General features: G+C 35.0%; 1 protein-coding gene across 3 annotated transcripts in view; it reads right to left on the reverse strand.

Annotated features, from left to right (window-relative positions):
• Positions 1–3,477: 3,477 nt before the first annotated feature.
• VTA1 (vesicle trafficking 1) overlaps positions 3,478–23,195 on the reverse strand; it is a 41,635-nt gene continuing 21,917 nt past the window's right edge. For 2 of the 3 annotated variants that reach the window (XM_063390253.1, XM_063390255.1), the window contains exons 6-8: positions 18,167–18,346; positions 16,301–16,381; positions 3,478–9,447 (exon numbers count right to left, since the gene is read on the reverse strand). In XM_063390253.1, the coding sequence (XP_063246323.1) occupies positions 9,302–9,447; positions 16,301–16,381; positions 18,167–18,346 (407 nt within the window). In that variant the 3' untranslated portion in view covers positions 3,478–9,301. The remainder of the gene's footprint in view (positions 9,448–16,300; positions 16,382–18,166; positions 18,347–23,195) is intronic. The other variant, XM_063390254.1, reaches the window with a different exon arrangement.

The raw sequence follows: 23,195 nt of genomic DNA on the forward strand, positions 1-23,195 counted from the left end.
TAATAGCTGAATGCTTGCAACTAATTCCAGTGTGATCATTGGCTTGTTTGTGAATGTTGTAACACAGGTTATGAACCTGCATTTGGTGGCAAGTGTAGCATTTAAAGACATGCCAGACAGAAATGGATGTGCTATATTTGAATGTTTATGAGGCAAATAACAAACATGCATCAACACCTCCTAAATTTTTTACTTTGCTGCTATCTTAAAATACAATTTTAGGTACAACAGTAATTAGTTGGCACATTAACTTAGTAAGAACTGAATAAAAAACGTATGTGCAAATCCATCATTTTGGACAATCAAATGAATCAATGGCGTAATCAACTAAGAAAATTATTTGAAGAACGAGTGGATTGTGTTGGTATAGTTTCCCCTCCCCAGCCCCTCTTATACTCTACCACTGTGAGACTTCAAATACATAAAATTTAGGTTTCAGTTATATCATGCCAGAGAGAAATATTAATTACATTAAAAACTCTAATTTCTTTAACAGTTACAAGAATGAAGCACATATTCCCATACAGAATAAACCCAGAAGCTCACAGTATCAAAATGAGCATACATGTCTCCCCAAACACTCACAGCAATAAAGATTTAGGTGGTTACATTTTTGACATTTGTTTTATTTTAGAATCTGGGTTAATTTTTCCTGTCCTCCATCCACTTCTGTGTGGAAATTCTTGTGTGAGAAGAATTTAAAGCTTTTTCCATATAAAGTCCTTTTACTGGGCACTGCTCAAGCATAGCTGGAAAAAAAGATAACTATGAATAGTCCCCTTAAATTTTCTATCCTTTTATATTTTGCATGTACATTAAATTTCTAATTTACATTGCATCTTCATGAACACTATCTGCTGTGGTCATTTGAGTAATGACATATGATGAGCCTCTGATTCTATTAGAAAGTCTAACAAGGGAATGGGGGTCTCGTGGGAGGAGTTCTAGCAGACAAAGAAAAAACTGTTTCATGATTTCAAACATGTCTGAGGTTACCAGCTGTCAAACACTGGAGATAAATGGCATCAAAATGACATTAGATCAAAGTCACAACACACAAAATAAACAATTTGAATTGCACTCAACAGAAAGATCAGTTTTAATATTTTCTAGGGAGGAGGGAGGTCCCCTAGTGACAAAAAGTATCAAGCCGCTATCCTTATCAAAGTGACCACTTCATTATGCAGATGCTAAAGATTTCTTACCGCATGATAAATTTTCTTTAGGAATTAGGATGCACACCGACTAGACACTAATGCATGTGCTCTGGTATTCTCCTGGGAAGCCCAAGGAGTCATGTGACAATTGCTTTGTGCCAAATCCCAAAAGAGATTATTTAGCGAATCTCCAAATGTTACCAAGTGGTTGTCAGATCCTACTATAAACAGAACCACTCAGTTCAGCTCACATGATTGTAACAAGCCTCTTCTGCACTCTCGTGTACTTTTTGTCAAAGTTCCTGGTTTTCTGAGCATTTTGAACCCAGCCACTCAGTGAGACCCAGCCACCAGGACCTTTGTTTTGGAGTGATGATGAAGGAACCTACCAAGACACAGACTAATAAAACATACTATCCTTGTGAAGTACTTCTGTCACCTGATGCAAAAATTTCAAGAAACTACTTTAAATCTAAGTCTCAATAGAGAGTTTCAGAAAAATGGCTGAAAAAAAAGGCAGTATAAAGATTATGAGATCAGAACCGCCACTCATGCTATCAGCACACCACACCTGGATCCATTAATGTCATTGCCATTGTTCTTGCTGTATTTTACTCAACAGCAAGCAAAGCTTTCTGAACACTGCAAACACTTATGTACATGAGTACTCTTACTGCCTCACTACGACCATTCAAATGGATGGAGAGTTACTCAGGCAAGTAAGTATAGGATGAAGGCCAGATGTGTGTGGTTTCTATTACCAAAAGCTGTTGAGCTGAAGTGCAGCCGTTTCGAGTACCTGCATGCCTGTTTTACAAACACAGACTCAGTATTGACACTGAATGAAGTATTTTTCCCAAGACTGTGCAGACACACTTCATGAACTTCAGCACGAAAGAAATATTGATGATTTTTACAATAGCTTACAGAGATTTCAGTATGGGCTCGTTCCTACAAAGCTGAATTTACACCAAGAGATATGGACTCTATCTTGTGCAGTGCCATATCCTAACACTATGCTATACACCTCAATCTTTGAAAAGATTTTCATATTTGCAAATTGAAAAGGTGATTGAACTGAGAAGTATGCAGACTGTGGATATTCTTTTACAGTCACAAGCAAACACACATTAGGTATTGAATTAATGCAATCTATAAATATCTCTTCATTTTACCCCACACTCACTATTATTCACAAAAATCCTTACAATGCATTGTAGCAAACATTAGGCCTAATAACGATAAAATTTTGTGGAAAACATTTTCCCACTGGAAAACATGTGGAGAAACCAGGTAATCACAGTGTCTCAAGTTCTGCAGTATCTTTTTCAAAAATAACATCTCCAAGTATTTTGGAAGATGGACCATTACTCAGGGTTTAGCAAAAGCCAGAAAAAATGTCCCAAAAGCCCTTGAAAAATTGAAATTTTAACTCTAGAATAATTTCAGACTTACAATCCAACCCATAAACTTATTAAGATGTCTTAAAATAAATGCTTGACCATTAATACCTTTAAAAAGCCATTCTGTACCCATGGTTAATATTTTTTCAATAAATAAGATTTTCATCATCTTAGTAGCTCTTCTTTGCATCTCATAATGGTAAATAACTTTCAGCAACAAAGACCAGAATCAAACTCAGTACTGTAAGTGACAGTGTACTTTTTGTACTGATACAATCTCGTCCAAGGCATACTAAATTTACATTATGATCAGCATTGCTTCTGCTTCCAGTATCCTAATTTTTATTTAAAAAAACACCATCTTGTTAGAACCCAAGAGAATGACATTGTGTTTTGTGTTTTCAGTTTCACTCAGTTCTAATCCTTCAGTTAAAAATCACAGAATTTTCCCCAGTTCTCTGGAGGTCTTGCAATACTTCCCAACTTCATCTCATCCACAAATTACGTCTGATTTAGATGCTGACCTCAACCTAAGTCACTGATACATGAAACAGGATGTCCCTAGGCTGATCTATCCCCATTTCCATTCTGAAAATAATTTAGAATTTACTGCAATCTCTTTTTCCACCAGCTTTAATCTGTTTTTCAATTCTCATGTTAATCTGTTTCCATCCAAGTATTTTAGAGCCTTATATCAAGCATTACTTCATTTTAAGTAAATTAAATTAATTGCATTCATTTTCTAAAACTCAGTGTCCCAAACCACTCGGGGTGAGGGGAAGAATGAAAGGGCAAGGAGGAAACATACTGTATGCTATCACACTCATGTTTGAACTTCCGAGGCTTTTGTTCACCATATGAAGTAATCTCTTGTTCAGTCTTGTGGTTAAAATAGGAGGTCTAAAATTTATCACAGCTTTTTTTTTTTTTTTTTAATACAATTGTTTAATTCAATTAAAGGTTCCTATTACTGCATTTATATTTATTTCAGTATGTAGAATGGAGTTTATTTTGGACCTCTGATAAATTCAACATTTTAAGATTTGCACTTAAGATGCTACTTTATATATTCCTGCCTGTCATTTACAACTACAATGTTTCCATATCTCAAATCTTCTCATTTCTGCCTGTTGTTCCCTAAATTACCCTATCAAGTTTTTTCCCATTTCTTCTTGTAGGGTTGACCTTGGCAGGACACCGGTACCCACCAAGCCACTCTATCACTCCCCTCCCCAGTGGGACAGAGAGAAAACAAGATGGAAAACAACTAGTGGGTTGAGATAAGGAAAAAAAATAATAATAAAAAAAATTACCATCTCTGTTTCTCCTAAAAATTCTATTTACTTGGGGAACTTATTACAATGATCAGCCCTTCTCTTCTCATTACTTGTCAGAATTACAAAAATCCTGACTGTATTAATAAGTGTTAAATCTAAATAATCCCATTTTACAGATGGGCTCATTGAGGCAAAAGAAAATTTACAATTGCATCAAACTGCTTAGCTGGAGGTCTCCAAACTTCTACAGATTTGTTTGTTGGGCTCTGACTTGTGAAATAGCTCTGAGTAGAGTTAATTTCCATATATCCTTCTTTAGATATTATAGTCATACTGCTGTCAAAGAGATTCTGAAGCTCTTCAAAGAAGGGAATTACAATCACTACCTCTTTCTTTACAGCGCATACCAGCTAAAACCCAGACCAGATAATCTTTGCAAATTACCCGAGAATGCCTAAACATGCAGGCTATCACTCAGATTTAGCATTGTATTAAACGACAGCAAACTCCTCCCAGCTATGGGAACACCAGTTTGAATACAGACACTGCAAATGGGGAGGCAAATCAAACAGGAAGGAAAGCACAAAATCAGTAGATAGCATTTAAAGGCAAACAGATCTCTGTAGTTCTCTGCAGATACCAGGCAGTAAATTTATGCAATCTCCCCAGTTCTCCAAAAGGGCACACAAAGTAAATTGTAATTACTTAATAAATATGACATATTTAATAAGCATAGATTCTTAGGATGGGAGGATCTACTTTCCATTTTCAGAATGCTGTCAACTTGTATTTTTTTTCTTCACTTTTACAGCTACACTTGAGATTCTGCTATCATTTTGTCAACTACATAACTTTCTCCTGTGTTGTAACTTACATTTGCTCCAGTCTGCATTAAAAAAAGTTGTTTTTTCCTGTCATTCTAGTGCTCCTTTCCACCTCTCCTATCCCCCTGTAATCTTCTGCCTTAATATCCAGCATTTTATCTCATCACTTTCAAAGTTCTAAAGAAATCAGACAACTCTAACCTCATTCCAGTCACTGTCCTGCTCCCAATCCATGTGGGAATTTAAGTATTTTTTGTTTTCTTCTGCAATCACTTTTGTGCCCCCTCTCATTCTGTGGAGAATACAATTTCTTTTTCTCTCCTAGCATACGTCTTCCCTCTTTCAAGTTTGTTTTCAATACTCTTATTTATAAGTTTCCTATTCTGAGATCATTTAGGGCATTACAACAGTGTCTATAATCAGACTGTTCCAATACTCTTGCAAGCCAAGGAGAGCTCTGCTGCCAGCACTCTTTTCTTGATTGATAGTGAAATACCCAATGGAAACTCAAGTTTTGTCCAGTTCTCTTGTTACTACAGCAGTGCATTGAAAGGTGATCATGCAGTAAGAAAGAAGTATTGCTCCTTTTTCCTAACAAATTTGGTTAAAATTCCAGTGTTTAAAAATAGGTCCTGAGGTGATTGTGAAAAACAGTTGCTGTCAGTACCAGGATGCATTGGTGGTTTAGAAACTTGGCATCGAAGTCAAGGTTTTCCTAGCCCAGATATCCTGGCTCAGGCTCTAATTCCATAAACCGCACGACAAAGGATATTGTAAAAGTACGCAAGAATTACACTTTATAAGCATGGGCACTTTCCAATCCCAATCAAAACATTAGCACAAAGACTAACAATAACAGAAATTACATTTGATCTTTCTTAAATTTAACTTCATCTGAATTTGTGTTCTCATTCTTTTTGTACTGGGCTCCAATTTTACAGCTGACACGAAAAAGAAGAAAACCAAAGATCATTCATTTGGAATACCACACAATTAAATGCTAACTTTTGGCCCTATGCTAGTACATTTAAAACCTCACATTAAGAACATTTGTCAGTAGTATCTATATATTTGTATACGACATTTTCCCAATACTTGTGAACAAGGTAATAATTGTTTTTTAAAAGGCATTCCTATAGCTCACCCCTGAATTTCCATGCATTATATTATACATGCACTGATGTATCTGCACACAGACCCCCTCCACCTCCTAATTCTACTTCAGGCAGGAAGTTTCTCTGGTGTTAGGTTCTCGTAGGTCAGTATTGTAGTCTCAAATCTTACTGTCACAATCACATTCTGAAATGTGATCATACTTAAGTCTGTGCTTCTGAAACTTCACTTACAAAAGACACTATTAAATATTCCACCTGAAATTACTTTAAAAATTTGAGAACATTGGCTCCAGTATTAGTAAATCCAATTCATTTGAACGCATCTTCACCATTTCATGAAGGATGACCTCCTCTGCAAAACACTCTTTAAAGACTTCTGTAGGAATTCTGAAGTATAGAACTTTCCTTAGAGAGAAATGAAAATACAAAAAACTGCAAAAACATAAAGCCTGTTAAGTAACAAACATAGACTGACTAAAGTTCTAGCTTACATAAGTAGCAAAGCTGAACATGAAATACTTGATAAAAATTTAACAGATGCTTCCTTCTCCTTCTTCTCCTTTCTTAAGCAAGACTTCAACAATTGAGAACTCACAATCCAAAGGAGAACAGCCAACAAGTATGTAGGTGGCAGTCACACAGAAAAGGAGAGTTTGTAACTGCAGCATGGAACAAAATCAGAACTCTCCTTTAATACTGTATTTGTTTGTGTGGGGAAGCAGTTGAGAGAAGCTATGTGTTGATACTTTATCACTCAGAATGGCTGCAAAATGAATCAGTCAACACTTAAAAGCTCACACAACATTTAACAATGGGGCCATAAATTTCAGTGCTTGTCACAAATTCCAACTTGGAATAGTTATAGCTTATGTACCTACATTCTCCTGACATCTTCAAATATGTACACTTTTTGAATCGTTCTACAATGCTGGTTTGTACTTTTGGGCTATCTGCTGTATCTAAAGCTGTCCCAGAGGCTATACTTAATGGAATGGAAATGCTTTGCTATAATTTACTTTAACCATCAGTTTAGATAATAAATATTCAGTCTGTTACATCAAAAATCAGCAGCTTAAAGATGGGGTTTAAAGCAAGGTTTTATGAGTTGTTACAAAACTTCTCAATTAAGAAATGAATTATTACAGCAAAATAATTTTATGCAAAATAAATTCAAAAGGCTATGTCAGGTATTATGGTCTGAAGGCTGGTATAAGGATATGTTCCATTTTACATGAAATTTGTATAGTAAAACTTCTAAACACTAATTTATTTTCAGAAATAATATCTTGCTAGCTTCTCTAAGAGATTCCTAAAGTTTTGTATTAGCATTTTCATCTCCATTCCCCTCAGGAACACTAACTTTAATTTTTTTCTAAGCAGAAGTAAGTTAACAGATGTGCAAATGATCACTCAAGCAAATTGCTTATGACTTTTGCACTGCTTACCACTTTTTTATTGATAATTCCCTGGTTTCCTAGAGGAATCAAGAGGTACAATAGAATCATGGCTACCAAAAAATATTTTATACACCTTAAGAAATACTTAAATTTTAATTTTCAAGCATAGTTACGTATTCCATTTCAGATCATTAAGCCACAAAAGCCCAAGAACTTTAATTTAAAAGCCTCAAATCAATACAACATTATATCACAGTTACTTATTTTTGCACGTAAGACAAAAGCCCCAAAATTCTTTTTATCAATTTATAAAAAGAAATAGGAAAACTGAATTTTTTCGTACAAGTTCTGGAGACTGAAACTGGTTTTAAAAAATAGTAGTGTGATCCTGAAATGAAAGAAACTTCTGATTATTTTATAGCAATGCTGCATATACTTTATAGCAATGCTACAGTGTAAACCAACAATTATATATGTAGAAGACCTTGCAATAATTCAGTTTGATACTGAAGTGAGAGATCTACCTTGCATGACATACTGTACAAAATACAGACTTACTGCTCTGGTCTGTACAGCATTACTGTCAAAATAGTTTCAGATGGTTTTATTCCAAATTTCCTCAAACGATTAAAATCTAACCTAAGTCATTGTCCAGATTAGCATACTATACCATATCAGAAAGCAACACAAAAAATATGACATTTTACCTATTAAGTCTCAGTCAACTAAAGTGCTTAAGCATACATTTTTAAGTTTCATACTACCTGTTTCAAATCTGCTGTCAAAGACACTACACACTCTAAAGGATACAACCAGCTAAACTTTAATGCCTGCTTATGTTTGATTTTCTTTTCCTCATTTTTTGCTTTGAATATAACACTTATTTTAGTCACTCCAAAAAGCAGTGCAGCTATAAATAACATGGATTTGATCCAGCAGCTTGGAAAGACAGAGAGATTAGATAAAATGTCATTAGAATTATTACATATATCAGACATGCTTTATGGTGTACTCAATTATTATGTCACGCCAGTTAAAAGACTGAGTATTCTTCCTTTTAAACAGCATGGGGGTATTTTTAACAACCAAGAGCTCTATAACTACAGTGGTAGACCTCATAAATACTCAGTTTCCAAGATATTTTAATTAAATCTCAAGTCCAAAAAGTCTTCACAACAAAACAGACAGAAAAAAAATTAGTTGGAAATACAAAGCTCTATGACACTAATACCAGAGACAAACCTATAGTATTTCAATGGCTGAACAACAAGCTTTCTTCCAGCCTCTTAAAAAGATGGAACAGCTTTATTCTTTCAGTAAGTCTTCTTGACAGTTCAAATTATTAAGAATCTCTGCCTCCAGTTTTGGGATCATTGTTGATAAATATTAACATTTTCTCTTAATTATCCATACATATACAAAATTGTAAGTGTTTACACAGAAGGAGCAAGAACCAATAATCAAGAATTAATGTCCATACACCTGTGGGGAATTAGATTGGAACAGCATCAAAATTCCTCCCTCTGAAGTATCAAGAGATGTTTTTTCCAGCACATTTTCAAATGAAATACAAAGGTCCTCAAGACTCCCTCAGATTAGACTTATGTCTCAGATAACACAAATACTGAAATAATTTATGTATAGAAAAGTCCTCCCCAGTGTGAACCTGTCAGCCTTCTCACATGCTCTCATTTCAGGAGGAAAGAACTTACCTTAGTTACTATTTTAAAGCTATTATACCTATTAAATAATTGTTTGCAATAATAAAACAAGAGTAAGAATTTTAACAGAATATCCTAATTCTCCAGGTTTTTACAGTCAGCATTTTCCAATTCTGATAAACCAAATATTGCAAGATGAATTCTAACTCTTGACTGGTGCTCACAGTACTTTCTTCAATATTTTGCATACATCAAGCCACTGCATTCATATTTCAAGCTCCACTGTCTGTAAAATGAAAACAGAGATTCCTATTGTACCATTAATTGCTAATCTGACACTGAAATAGTGGTTTCATTGTCACGAGTGATGGGATTGAGAATTTCTGTGTAACTCCACCTCCCTAACGGGTACAGTAATAAACTGTTAGTTCTTTAGGAAAAAGACATGAATCTGTTGGATTAAATCTTCATTCTCTGCCTGTAATCAGCAGCTTGAGGGCCTTCTGGAGATTCTGCACAGCAGTGCTGACATCTTCATACTGCAACGCACTGCCAGCATATTTGCAATATTTCTGAGCTCTGGCAAAGTCCTCTGGAGTCAAGCGGACTTCTCCTGCAAAAAAAAAAAAAGTATTACGAAGTTACTACAAAGGAAATCTGACTTAAGCTTCCTTTCTTACCAATTTTATGTTTTATTTACGTTTGTGGTACTATTATGAAAACCAGGCTAATATTTGTGGTAGTATTAAAAAGACCAAGCTACAGTATTTCTTCTGTTCTCTTCTCTTTTCTTTCCATTCATATAAAGCTTAACTTCTTTGCTATTCAAAAATGTGAGGACTTTTCTAAACACTGGTATTTGCATGACCCAGTGCGTTTCAAAAGTATGCCAATACCTTTGAGAAAGATCTGCTCTTCATCTAAGGAAAAGGAGAGCTTTTACATGACATGAAGCTAGCTGTAATCATGTTACAACCTGCAAGAAATAAAGACAGTGCTTTTTGTGTTTACAGTATAATTACTCGGCTTTCTTCAAGAATAATACATAGCCAGAAACTGTTCCTTCTCAACTGGAATAAATTTTCAGAATGTAGAAGCATTTCTCACTGGCATGTTTTCACACATTTTATGTTTCTGTTTTTCCAAATACTTCTTATGTTTCCAATTTTATATAGGACGACTGAAAACAAGATTGATGTCACGAAATGTGCCCATTTTTGTAACACTGGAGAACACTAGCAAAAAGTACTCCCTTAATATAGTACAAACCAACTGTTACTTATTAATCAGAGTATTTTCTTGATGTAAGTTAAAACTTTAGGAATTCTGTAGTGCTCAAACACACGCATTCAGTCTTGGAGAAGGCATAGTAGGGACTTATGCCCTAACTGGCAGAAGATTTTATATGTGAATAGTATCACTGACTTAGGTGTAAAATAAAGCCCAGCTGTGTTACTGCACCTCCTTCCACCCACAAATTCACTGGGAGTTTTAAGGCTAATCCTATGCCACTCCAACAGTGTATGGGCAAATTATAAAATCTTTACTCTTTGAAAACAACTTAACTTGTAAATGATAGATTTTTATGGGCATGGGTAATTAATTATATAAAACACTAAAGGTTATGTATATAGTCAATAATTTCCCATACAGTATGGTATAAGCAATGAATAGATTTCACAGGTTAAGAAAAAATGTGCTTTTAAAGGCAACATACATTTTACATAAAACTTTAGTCAAAGATTTAGAACTGTTGTTAGCATGACTATGTTTACCAAAGAATCTCTATTCTTATCAAAAAATGTCCATTATATTTGCTTTTCCTTCTCCCAATCTTACTATTTAAGAACAGCTTTTGAACAAACAAAAAAGAAAACCTGGGAATACTAAAAGCTAGACTGGTCTTGCTGGTTTTCAAAACAACCCTACCCAAATAAAAAGCAGAAAGGTAAGCCCTCTGAAGATTAATTTTATCAATTTTTAAAATACACTCTAGAACTCTACTTATTTTCCTTTCAATAATTAAATATAACCATTGAGGGACATAAAAACTTGGTGGGCTCATTATCATTGCAATGTGTGTTAATTTCATGCTTAATAAGTGAAGCCACATTAAATCTCTTAAAATATATTCACATGTGAGCAAATACACACGAGGGAGTGCATAAATACAGGCACACACCTCGGGTATTTTGTAACCTCAATACAGTCACAGACTAAAAGCAGCTGGGGTCAATCTGCGACCACATTACTGAACATCTTTAAGAAATTAAAAAGACCAAGTTCCCCTCAAAGTAGCTTTATGCTATGATGCCAAAAGAAACTACAAAATCATTCTTTAAAAACTGGCCAAGGCATCAGTCCAGTATTCAACTAATTTCTTGGAAGCAAGCCTAAATTCACCAGTCTAATCTTATTTTTACAGTATGAGCTCTATTAATGTTTTTTTGGCATAAAGCCTTATTTATTATGAAATCTACCTCAGATGCTATTATGACATAACTTGAGGGAAAGAAATTATTAATTTTACATTTATAAACCAAAGTTTATACAGTAAGAGGTTTGATCTTTTGATGTGCTCAGTAGCCTGAGATCCTATTGATGTCAACACCTCACAATGGAAAAGCAAAGTAGAAACAAACCAGCTTTGTGTTCTGAAGTTTTACAAATAATGTAAAATTTAACTGTAGTGACTCTACTTAAATCAACAGTATAACCACAGAAGTTAGTAACTTCAATTTACATATTCTAAGGGTAAAGCAGTTCTGGAGGAAAGGCCCTGGGGGTCCTGGTGGACACTGATTTGCCCAAGAGCCAACAATCTGCCCCTGTGGCAGAGAGTGACAATGGCATCCCGTGCTGCATTAGGAAGAGCACTGCCAGCCGGTGGGTGGAAGTGATCCTCTCCCTTTCAGACACATCTGGAGTGCTGTGTCCATTTCTGGGCTCCTCAGCACAAGAGAGATGGACTGACGTCCTGGAGTCAGTCCAGCAAAGGGCCACAAAGATGACTTAAAAATGGAGCACCTCTCATATGAGAAGCGGCCAAGAAAGGTGGGACTGTTTAGCCTAGAGAAGAGAGAGCTCAGGGGGATCTTATACCAAGTATATAAACATCTGAAGGGAGAGTATTAAAAGGACAGAGACAGGCTTTTTTTCAGTGATTTCAGTGACAAGACCAGAGGTTGAAACACAGGAGAGCCCTGTCTGACACCAGGATACAGTTTTTACTCTGAGGGTGATGAAGCTTTGGGACAGGTCGCCCAGAGAGGCTGTGGTGTCTCCGTCCCTGGAGAGACTCAAAACCTATTTTTTGAATTAGCAGTGACATTTTGTCTCAAACTTCTTTAGCGCAGGAAATTATCCACAGGGAGAGTGCATGGGTAGGGGGAGACACAAAGGACATGGTCCTGAGTGACTGGTTTTACATGACCCTTCCTTGAGCAGAGGGGTTGGACCAGACCACCTCCTGAAGTCCTTTCCAAACCCAAGTATCCAGTGATTTTTGGCTCCAAAAAAGCCCAACAACAGGGAGATAGGAAAGGTATACTGCATTTATTATAATCAAACCTGCTTCCTGTGTTAATCTCAAATTATTAGGACTGTAGTTATATTAGGACAGGAATATGGAATCTGGAACAAGCATGATTCTTTTAGCTTAAGAAGAACACAAATCAAAAATTATTTGACTAGAGCTGCTGAAATATTTCAGGGGAAAAAACCAGTTTTATAATGAAAGTAATGTGCATTTTACACAAATATATCTGTTTCTCCTTGGAATCCTTTTTTACCCATCTAGATGTTTTTCCTGTTTATGCTGCCCAAATATAAGGCAGTTGATTTAGGAACATTTTAATCACACAAATTGGTGCATAAAAACAGCGATGACAAAGGTAACAAATGGTTTTTGAAACAAGATACTCTTTTTTCCCATTCAATCACTTGAAATATTTTAAATATAACTATTCAAGGATTTCTTTTTAAGATCATGAAAACACATTCAATGTCAAATTATTATTTCTACCTTGAGTGTAGAATATCAAACATTATACATACAACTACAATGGACAAATGCTTTCTTTATACTAGGCCACCTGTGGAAGCGACCATATGGCAACCTAATAAGAACTTACAAAAACTGTGTAGCACAACTATGAATGCCTTTAGTGTTAGCAATATCTGGGGTAATAAATTTTTTAAGAAAACTACACCAGAGAAGTGCACACACGTGTACATGAAGTTGCTGCATAACTCTGCATTCTGTTGTCAGACACACTGACCCATGCTTAAATGCAAAAGCTTTGACACTTTCAAAAGTCAGTGTTAAACTCTGAAACCTCTTCCCACAGGACAACTACTGAAAGATTTATGCTAACTAAAAATCAAAGACCACCATTCCTTTAACTTAATCTTCCTTTGATAAAATATTCTACTCCTTTCCACCAAAAGTTTTTCTCCCATAACAACATTAATCAAATGACTTCTCCCGTGTTATGGGAAGCAAAGAAAATATTTAATTTATCTTTAAAATATACATTTCATCTTGCTACAACAAAGAGTCTTGCAGGAGTATGTGGAATATCCTGTTTGGCTATGCCTATACTACCACATTCAACATTGCCAAGGAAGGCGTCTCAGCACTCAAACTTGACTGTGTGCAGTGTCAAACTGCTGGAACGGATTCCAGTATGGTTTTGGCCCATGCGAACTAGCACTTTCCCAAACAATTCCTGGGCATGACTTGTGGTCAGAGCAAGCTACAGAGCATTCAATATGAGCAGTCTTAACAAGCTACCCTGTTTAGGTTTAGAAGTTTAATAATATGGATTTGAGAGGTTCTGTGCCAGCTGTTCTCCGTGCCAAATATTTGCAAACCTGTATAATTTGTTAGCATAGACACAGACACCGTGTCTAATTCATGGAATAAATGTACCTTGCACTGTGCTAGCTCTGCAGATCTGCTGGATGAAGGGTAACACTGATCCCTCCTTGCTGTCCAAAGGAAACAGAAACAGTACACACCTCAATACGCAGCAAGGATCCAGCCCAGATATGTATGTATATTGCAGCTCAGGAACTGGGGAGGGCTCCTGGGCCACACAGTTTTGTACATCCACTAACAGATACAGGCATTTCTCAATCTACTTATGGGTTAGAGAACAAGGCCACTGCTGGCATAGAAGGACAAATACTTTCCATCACTCTCAAGCTTCTTAATTCCACACATGCAAACAAAACTGTCACTGTACCTCTGCTGACACATCCCCTCTGAGACTCCTGCATAACTAACAGTGTGTTTTCTAAGTTTTCAAACCAAGAACCTGTATAATCTTTATTATCTCTTTGAGTGCACTTTTGCAGCACTCCCTCATACGAATGTATCACTTTGAGCTGTTACAAGACCCAAACTTGTAGTGACACAACAGATGTGCAGAGGAAGAATGCAGGCATGCAAACACTCAGGTTAGATCAAGTTAAGAGATTTATCACGGTGTTTAGCAAGGGTCTTTAATCTCTTAATTACACAATATTACTTAATACGCATTCTCATAAACACACTTAATTCCTTCTTATTTATGTACTTATTAAACCAGGTCATCTAAGGTAGGTGGTAAGAGGGAGTGCAAAAAATGCACTGATATTATTCAGATATTGAATAATGGAATGTCTTAAACTTAATTAAAAAATTAGGTTTCAATCAAAATGATGACATTTTTGACAACCAGAAACAAACATTCAAACTGAGAAACAATGATAACTAAAATTTTCAGAGTAGTTACCAAAAACCCTGGTACAATGACTAGAAGATGATGATAAGCTAGTTAAACATGAAAGCTTGGCTTCCAAACACCACAAAATTTGCCTTCCAACCAGCAGTTACTACAGCAAGGCTTAAGTAAAGCTTTGAGCCATTTGAGCTGAGGAGCTACCAAAACCCCCACAGCAGTCCCCAAAACTCAGAAACTATCACCAAGTTTAAATGTTACAGCTACAGGTCTGAGGTTGTTTTCAATAAAATGAGTTACTTCCACATGAGACATTAGTGCCAGCTCAGCTGGCCAGAGCATTGTGCTAATAATTTAGCTAATAATCAGTTGTGGGTTCAATCCTTGTCTGGGCCATTCACTTCCAAGTTGGACTCAATCCCTCTGGGTCCCTTCCAGCTCAGACTATCCTGTGATTCTGTTATTACAATAATATGCCAAAAAAACTATAGCACCTAGAGTACCTTTTGCTCTAGAAGAGAATACTAAAGGTTAATATGTCTCTGTGAATGGCAAATGTTATTTTTAAGGCATCTTCTATAAAAATAGCTCTCTAATATATTAAAATGGAAATATCCTTAAGCATTCTTTATGCCAGCAGACTAAAACCAATTTAAACGTTGAATTCCTACTACAATATTCGATTAAAGCAAAAATGATTGTTCAGTAAAGCTATTTTAACACAGACACACTCTTCAACAACATAATAAAGTAACTAAATATTTATAAGTTAAACAATAGAAGAACATACCTGTCTAAACTTTGTAGTCGTAACAGACAATGCTTTATTGTGGTTAGTACTAGAACTTAACATATCAATTATGTATAATATTATATACTAATATATACTACTATCTTTCCCTAATGAGGATAAACTGTAGGGGAGAATATGAACAGATTTTGTACCAGGACTTCTAGACCTCCTCCTTACTCAACATCCATGTTATATTGCCATCAAAAATCTGATTACTACAAACAGATGTAATTATGTTTGGTTTTTTTTTTTACACTGTTTTCTCCATTCCATGGACAGAAAAATTCTTAGAAAACAGTTAACTCTTTGTCCAAACGTACATGAGCGTTCAAATTAGAATCTAGGATGATTCCAGATTTATTGCCAGTTACTACTCTTCCACAGCCCATGGTTTGCCTAAGGTTAGCCCTTATGTGTACACTTCAAAGCATGGAATATGCAAGCAGACATAAAATACATATGATACAGGTTATCAGTGATTTCAACATCAAAGCACACACTATTATTCTGCACAAAAACACAACTCGAATGTTTTATGAATTATTTTATGAAAATACTAAGTAATTTACATGCTAACTCTGTAGAATAAATTTTAAGTAAAGGGAATGTGTATTGATTACAAAAAAGATAATTTAGCAAGTCTATCAGGAACACAGGCTTTGCAAAGTATATCAGAGCCTCACCTGAGAAGCAACAATATAAATAATAAAAAGCTTTATGCAATGCTAGCTCACTGGGTCTGCTGTCAGACAGACAACACTATATCGTAACAGCTTTCAGAAACTACTAAAATCTTAGCAACACCATGCTTAGATGTTTTTAAACATTCTTTTTAGAATTCTGGAACAGTGTTCAGATAATAGTGAAGGTATTTCTCAAACTTCTTCCTTAAGTGCAGGAGAGACACAGTATGTCCATGTACAACAATACAAATGCCACAAGCTTACCTGTAGACTGAGCACTGTAAAGGGAAGGATCAACTAGAGGAATATTCTGAGGAGCAGGCTGAATGGTGTTACTTGTCACTCCTGCAAATCAATGCAAAAAAATGAACTTGGATTATTTTTACTTATTGGCTTTAAAAGTAAGCAAAAAACCAGAACAGATACACCTTATGATTTTCAAATTAAGCAGCTGATAGCGTACTAATTCTGAGACTGTGTAACAAATTTTAATGGTTTCACTTCAAAGAAGAATGTTTTATAAAAAAACCCAAAAGAATGTCATCCATTTTTCCAGTAAAGGATTTCAGAGAAATATAATTTCAGGCATTAAAAAAAAAAAGAAAATACTAGTCCCAGAGACATTGGTTACCTTAATTGAGGCAAATCTGCTAAAGAAAAGTGTGAGTAAACTTCTATATTTGAAACTTAAATTCTACATCCTAATACCAGAGGCAGTCTATATTATTATTCTTTTAAAACCCAGTGTCAGTCACCTCACACTTGCACACTATCTCCTTCCTAATTCCTTTGAAAACAATTAGTGAGAATAAAGAAGCTAGGTAAGTTTAAAGGGGAAATAATGGTGCTAGAAGAAACAGCACTTCATGCTATGAAGCATTCTTGTACCTGCATTCCCATTTTAGGTACACTCATTTGCTTTGATCCAAAACTATTTTTGCAGTATGTCCAGAACACACCAGACTAGCATAAAGTTATTTCTACAACATCTGCTGTCTAGGAAAAGGGTATAATCACTTTTCTAAATTACCTCACTCCACTGAATGATTGGTGGGATTAGAACTATGTAATGCACAGAATTCATGTATTCCAACAAGGTATGTACTCATAATTTTCAGATCTGGTAAAAAAACCCACAGACTCTCCCTCCCAGACCCAAAAAACCCCCCACCTATCTGAAGGATTTCCTTTTGATAAAGCTGAAAAAAAAAGCATCCTGAACTCTTCATAGGGTGAAGCATTTTCTAAATGAGAAAGTAAAAGGAGGGAATGTGATAAAAATATCTCGCACATTTGATAATATAAAAATGTATCTGAACAACAGATGACCACCATGATTGAAATCAAGAGATTCTAATTTTTTCATCTTATTAATGATTAATTAATAATTCTACTCTACGATTATTATAAAAAGTTCCCATAAGGTAAAAAAGTTGTATTCACCAATCATTTAATTTTTTTTTCTAATAAATACAGCATCTGGGAAGGAACTTGGAATTTTTAAGAACTCAGTTTTGGTCCAAAAATTACACGTAATAATAAGAAGGATGTAGAAGCCAATATGTTTAGGCATAGGGACAAAATTCCCATTAATAATATTGTCTGAAGTCAATCACACTAAAGCACTTGCATGGGAAAAGGGGCACAAGCCAAACCAAACCAGCATGAATGGTACATCAGGCACGATTGCTATAGGGTTGTAACAATTTTAACACTGTGCTGGATAAGCTCCCACATGAAGAACAGCAGCCTATCTGCACAGGAAAAGCTACATATGAAATGAAGTAATACAATTCCATCTATAAACTGAAAGATTCAAATTGTGCTTTACAGTACAGATGTTGCAACCATTTCACTGATTTAAGAGAAGACAAATAAATTCTGTCTGCAGGAACAGTCACTTTCTTAGTCCATATATGTCTTCTGTAAATGTGCTCCAAACTACGATTTACATATTCTAAGAAAACATTAAAAAAATATGTCCAGTAGCATTTTTACAATTTTAGCTTATGAAGATGCTTTTGCCACACAATACTGTGTTATTCTACTTTATATGTGATGGACTAGAATTTGGTCAAAAATTCATCTCCCAATAAAGGCCTGGATTTCTCAGGTATGATTTGGACATACCTGTGTTATGAGGTACTTCAGCTGGAGTGTTGGCTGGTGCATGGGCACCTGGTGGTATATGTATGCCAGTGTAATTACTAGTTGGTATATTGTTAGCTTCATATGTAGATGATGATGATGATGATTGAGGTGTTCCACTATGGACAGAAGATGATCCCGCTTCTTCCCTTTCGGCATCTGCTAAAATGACACAAAATAGGAATTACTGCAACTATTAAGCATAAAAACTTGAAAACTTAGGCTTTCCTTAAAACCTCCTTTCGAATCCTTATTGCTAAAAAAATTGCCACCATACAGTGTGACATAAAACATCAATCCAAACCACACCTTTGAAAAGGTAAAAAGCACCATACCATACAATAAAGATCTAGAAACTCAGATACTTTCAAAGATCTCTCCTGTTCAACTTCAAGAATCATTTCCTTGCTTGTCTGAGTATAAGCTATCCGTCTCATTAGAACAATTTGTTATACCTTCATGTTCTGCATCCACAGACGCTGAACAAGTTATTACAAAACTACATTTTAACATACACATGAATCACAATATGAAAAACTGTATTTGCCTTACAAACTCTTCATAAAAGGCTAGACAGTGCCAATTCTATTACTTCAAATCAAACCCCACATAAACCAAGAGGAGCTTTGGGAAAGTAATACCAAACAAGAAACTAAACACAGCTTAGCCAAGTCATAATTGCATCTAGAACAGTTAGAATACATAATGAGCTATAAGAATAATGAGGTTCAAAATATCCCACAGCATGTATAAAGAATATACATATTTTTCATTCTAGTAATGTTCTTAAGGTTCTTAAGGTTCTTAATTATTTATTTAATATTGCTTTAAAGGCTAAGAATCCAGTCAGTTCAGAATATATGGTTGATTCCTGCTCTTTCACTTGAATTTAGTTCAGTTTAAAACAACTGATTTACTGATTTACATTTACTGTGTATGCATTCACCTGTATCAATAATGTCAGATGGAACAAGCACAGTTTTTGGGAATTACTTATTTAACAGCCAGTGCTTGAGAGGGAACAAAAAAATACAGAAGGACTAAACTTGTACGTGTGTAAAGCTAGCAAGAGAGATGTTTTAAGAAATCCACATTGATCTTCAACTACACAAGACTATGTGTTACGCAAACACTTCCACTGCTTAATAATTAAATGGCCTACTATTAAAAATATGACTATTTTAAATATCAGAATTGTTTCCCATGTAAGTCCTTCTTCTTCCCAGAAAAAATTCACCTGCTAGCTTTACAAAAAATGCCTACATACCTTCTAATTTACAATATGATTTACTAAAAAAAGGCTATAAAGCAGAGTAAAATCAAGTGTTGTTATTAGAGCATTTTTAGTGGACTTTAATAAATAGACTCCGGCTTTATGGTACAATTTCTGACAAATGGAAATGAACACTTGACAGGCTTCTGGAAGACAAAGACCCATAATAACAGTGCCTGCAAGAGGCAAACCCACAAATGGGCAATCTACTTTTTAATCAGATACAGGTATCAAAAAATTAAGCTCAACTGTTTGATTTGCTCATTGTGCAACTGGCCAATGTTAAAACTGTATTAAACATAAAAGTAGTTTTGTTTAAGTTAAGTGTCCTTAGGTCTCTAAAGTGCCCAAATATCATAAAAGCATTGTAACTGTTCTTTCTGCAAAGCAAATATTTAAAATATTCTTTATCGAAGACTAAAGTATTAGAAGCATTTTAAGATACCCACTCTCAGTATTTGTGAATAGTTTTTAACAGTAGAGCCAGATAAAAGGATTTCAGGCTGCTGTGAAAGAACATTTAAGTCAACAGAGGTTTTAAAGTCTATGGTTAGAATGTCCTTAACACAACTGAAAAGAGAACTTTTCCAGGGAATGGGAAAGAATGCTAAAAAATTAGAAAATTATTTTCTCATGCAGCAGTAATAACCTAGAATTCAAAGTTCCTTACTAGGAATTCAAATCCCAAGTTTGCTTAAAGATGCTGAAACTAGGCTGTGAAACAATGACACAATTGTTTTACATTTCATTTTGGCTCCAGATGAAATTGTTTTACATTTCATTTCAGCTCTTGTCTTGGAACCTCATCAGCTTTTGTGCTTTAATCCCAGCATAATGAATTCATGTGCTCTTTAAATTTTCTGCAGAGCTACAGTATACCCAGACCACCTGCTTGTGGTTTTTAAAATTATTTATTTATTGAAGCAAGACTTCTTGAAATAATCACCCCAGCCCCATAACCAACCATCCAAAGATACTCTTACACAAACAGAGAATTCTCAAGGCTTAATGGCATAACCTTTTCTAGTGTAAGCAAGCACCAATCATGACTTAATTTCAGCAGCTCAGTGCACTAAATATAAAATTAACAATTTTTTTAAGGAGTCCTGACTCCTCCAGTTCTCTGGACTCCTATTTTTAATGAGTTCAGAGAACTATAATCTATCAATTTAACTTTTTTTCTTTCTCTCATTCTGCTGCGTTGTTTCTCTTTTGCTTGAGATGTTGCTAAAAGATTCATAATGTAAGGTTCTATATGAATACTGCTTTTAAAAAACAACCAAATGTATTTTTTTCCACAGCACAGAAAAACTAACCCAAAAATCCATCAACTTTTCCCACACTGTTCTTTTCACTAGTTGGAACTATTAACGTTTTCTGAAATTCTGTAATAGAAATGTAGCCTATATCTTATATATTACAATGAAGGTGATTACATTTAATGTATTTATTATGGCTACAGTATGGCTATTTAGAAACTTTTCTCGTATTTCCGGTTTTTTTTCTATTAGCGTTAAATCTTGTTGATTACCTATGGCTAATGCTAAGTAACCTTTACATGTACTCTATGACTTGTATTCCAACTGCATTAATAAATTAAACATGTCATTTTAAGGTTTCCATAGTGGCATCATGACAAAAGCATCCATAAATCCAACAGCAGAACTGCATAAAGCATGCCTATGTTACTTTAAAAACATCTCCAAGAGTTACAGTATGGTTTTCAAGAATCACAAAAAAACTGCCACACTTTGGAAAAAAATGGTAATTTGTCAAGCTACAGAGACCTAGTTTCACTCTGTTTAAACAGACTTTTTCCACATGCTAGGGGAGGAAGAAAATGAGCAAGCAGAAAGGAATGGGGAAGGTCCAGTCATACATTCAGACAATACTGCTTTTCTTCTTATTATGCAGAAAGAGGAACTGAAGCTCTTCTGTACTGATTCTCCTCATAAAAATTATTTTGCATAAAAGTTTGGTCTTGATTATGTGAAACATTATGGACACCTACACTATGGAGCTAATTGTAAAAAATAAACATCAACATGTATTTTTCATTTCTCAAAAAATTTGGGGTGCGAGAAGCAGTCTCTCTACATGAAATACAATTCAACAACGAAACAAACAAACAAACAACATTGCCAAGTTACAGATCTTGCAGGCTCCCTATAAAAAAAGATGTTAAAATTTTGATTCACTCAGCATTTGTGTCCCTTTTAAGCTGCATGTAGACATTATCTGGTAATGAAAGCAAAAGTCTTCACCAATTTCCATTACCACCTGTAATGAATTGCAATGAAGACCAACGATTTGAGGAAAGCCTGAATTCTGCTTTCCTTCCTATAAGTTTCTTTTGTAGTCTTGAGCAAGTTAGTTACCTCTGCACATTAATAAAATGAAGAAAAAGCCTATTTGTTGCTTTTGAGAAATAATTAGCATCTACAAGTTGCACACATGGATTTTTAGCAAAAGCTTTTTACTGTTTACTTATTTTTGCAGTAGTTTAAAATTCACATACTCAGATTCGCATCACATACTCAGGTCAGCTTTACCACACTATGAGCCAGACCACTAAAAGAGCACTGATTTAAAGCTGAAAATATTTATCTGAGCTATTCATTACATTCCAAATAACAAAACATTTTTCTCTCATGTTGTGTTCTCCATTAAATCATTTGACAGAGATGAGGTGCTGCTTGCAGTTGGAGTTGCATCATAAGTACCTCTTGCTACAGCTGCATGGACAGTTAAGAAAACTGTCTGGAAAAGATTCTATGTTGAAGAAGAAATTAGTTTGCTAATGCTTCACTTCAAATACAGCTGTGTCTAGATTGGAGCACATTTCAGTGGTTAAGATACCCATTCCAGTGTTTAAGTCTGTAGGGTGCCTTTAGGTTAGGAAAACATAATGACAAGAATAAACAAGTAGCTTGGAAATATAACCATCATATTCAGTATTTGTTCACAAATATTTGAATTTACTTATGTTGCAATGTTTCTGGAGTACTAATATATAAACAGTAATTTTATCAAGGAAACTGCAAATAAATTATATTTGGCACCCAGACTCTTAGACACTATAAAGTTAATAATGAACTGAAATAGATGTTCAGCACACATTCTCCTTAAAAAAAAAAGTGATAATATCCTTTTTTAAATGTAACACTGTCCAGAACATGTGAATTACAATGTGGAGATGCATCAAAATGTGAGATTGCATGATGAAAAGATTAGGCATCAGAAGAGAAACTAGTTTTCTAATGTTTTGTCATGTTTAAAACAGAAGTAATGAGTAGAAAATTACAAACGTACTAGTAACTTATCAGTTACTTAAAATTACAAGTTCAGAATCCACTCCAAAATCCACAAACCTCAGTACAGACCCCAAGCACAAATTAAAGCAAACAAATAAACAATTGCTTTTATATGTATATACATCTATATTGCCTATGTGTGCACAAGTATAAATACACTGGTAATCTATACTAATACATATGCTCACAAAACTTTATTTAGCCACCCCTATAAGGTGGTTCTGCAGGTTAGATACAAGCCACACTGAACAAGCTGGATCTTTCCCTTTCACACTGTAGGTTTGTTTACTGACCCTTTTTATTTGGAGAAATTTGTATTACCAAATCCAAGCTTAAGAGATAAATTAGCATCAACTTAATTGACAAGCCAAGTCTCACATGCCAGCTCAAATTATTTGATGGTCTCAGTTGTTCCGCTAGGTAT

The sequence above is a fragment of the Prinia subflava genome, chromosome 2 (assembly GCF_021018805.1).
Source record: "Prinia subflava isolate CZ2003 ecotype Zambia chromosome 2, Cam_Psub_1.2, whole genome shotgun sequence".
NCBI lineage: Eukaryota > Metazoa > Chordata > Aves > Passeriformes > Cisticolidae > Prinia > Prinia subflava.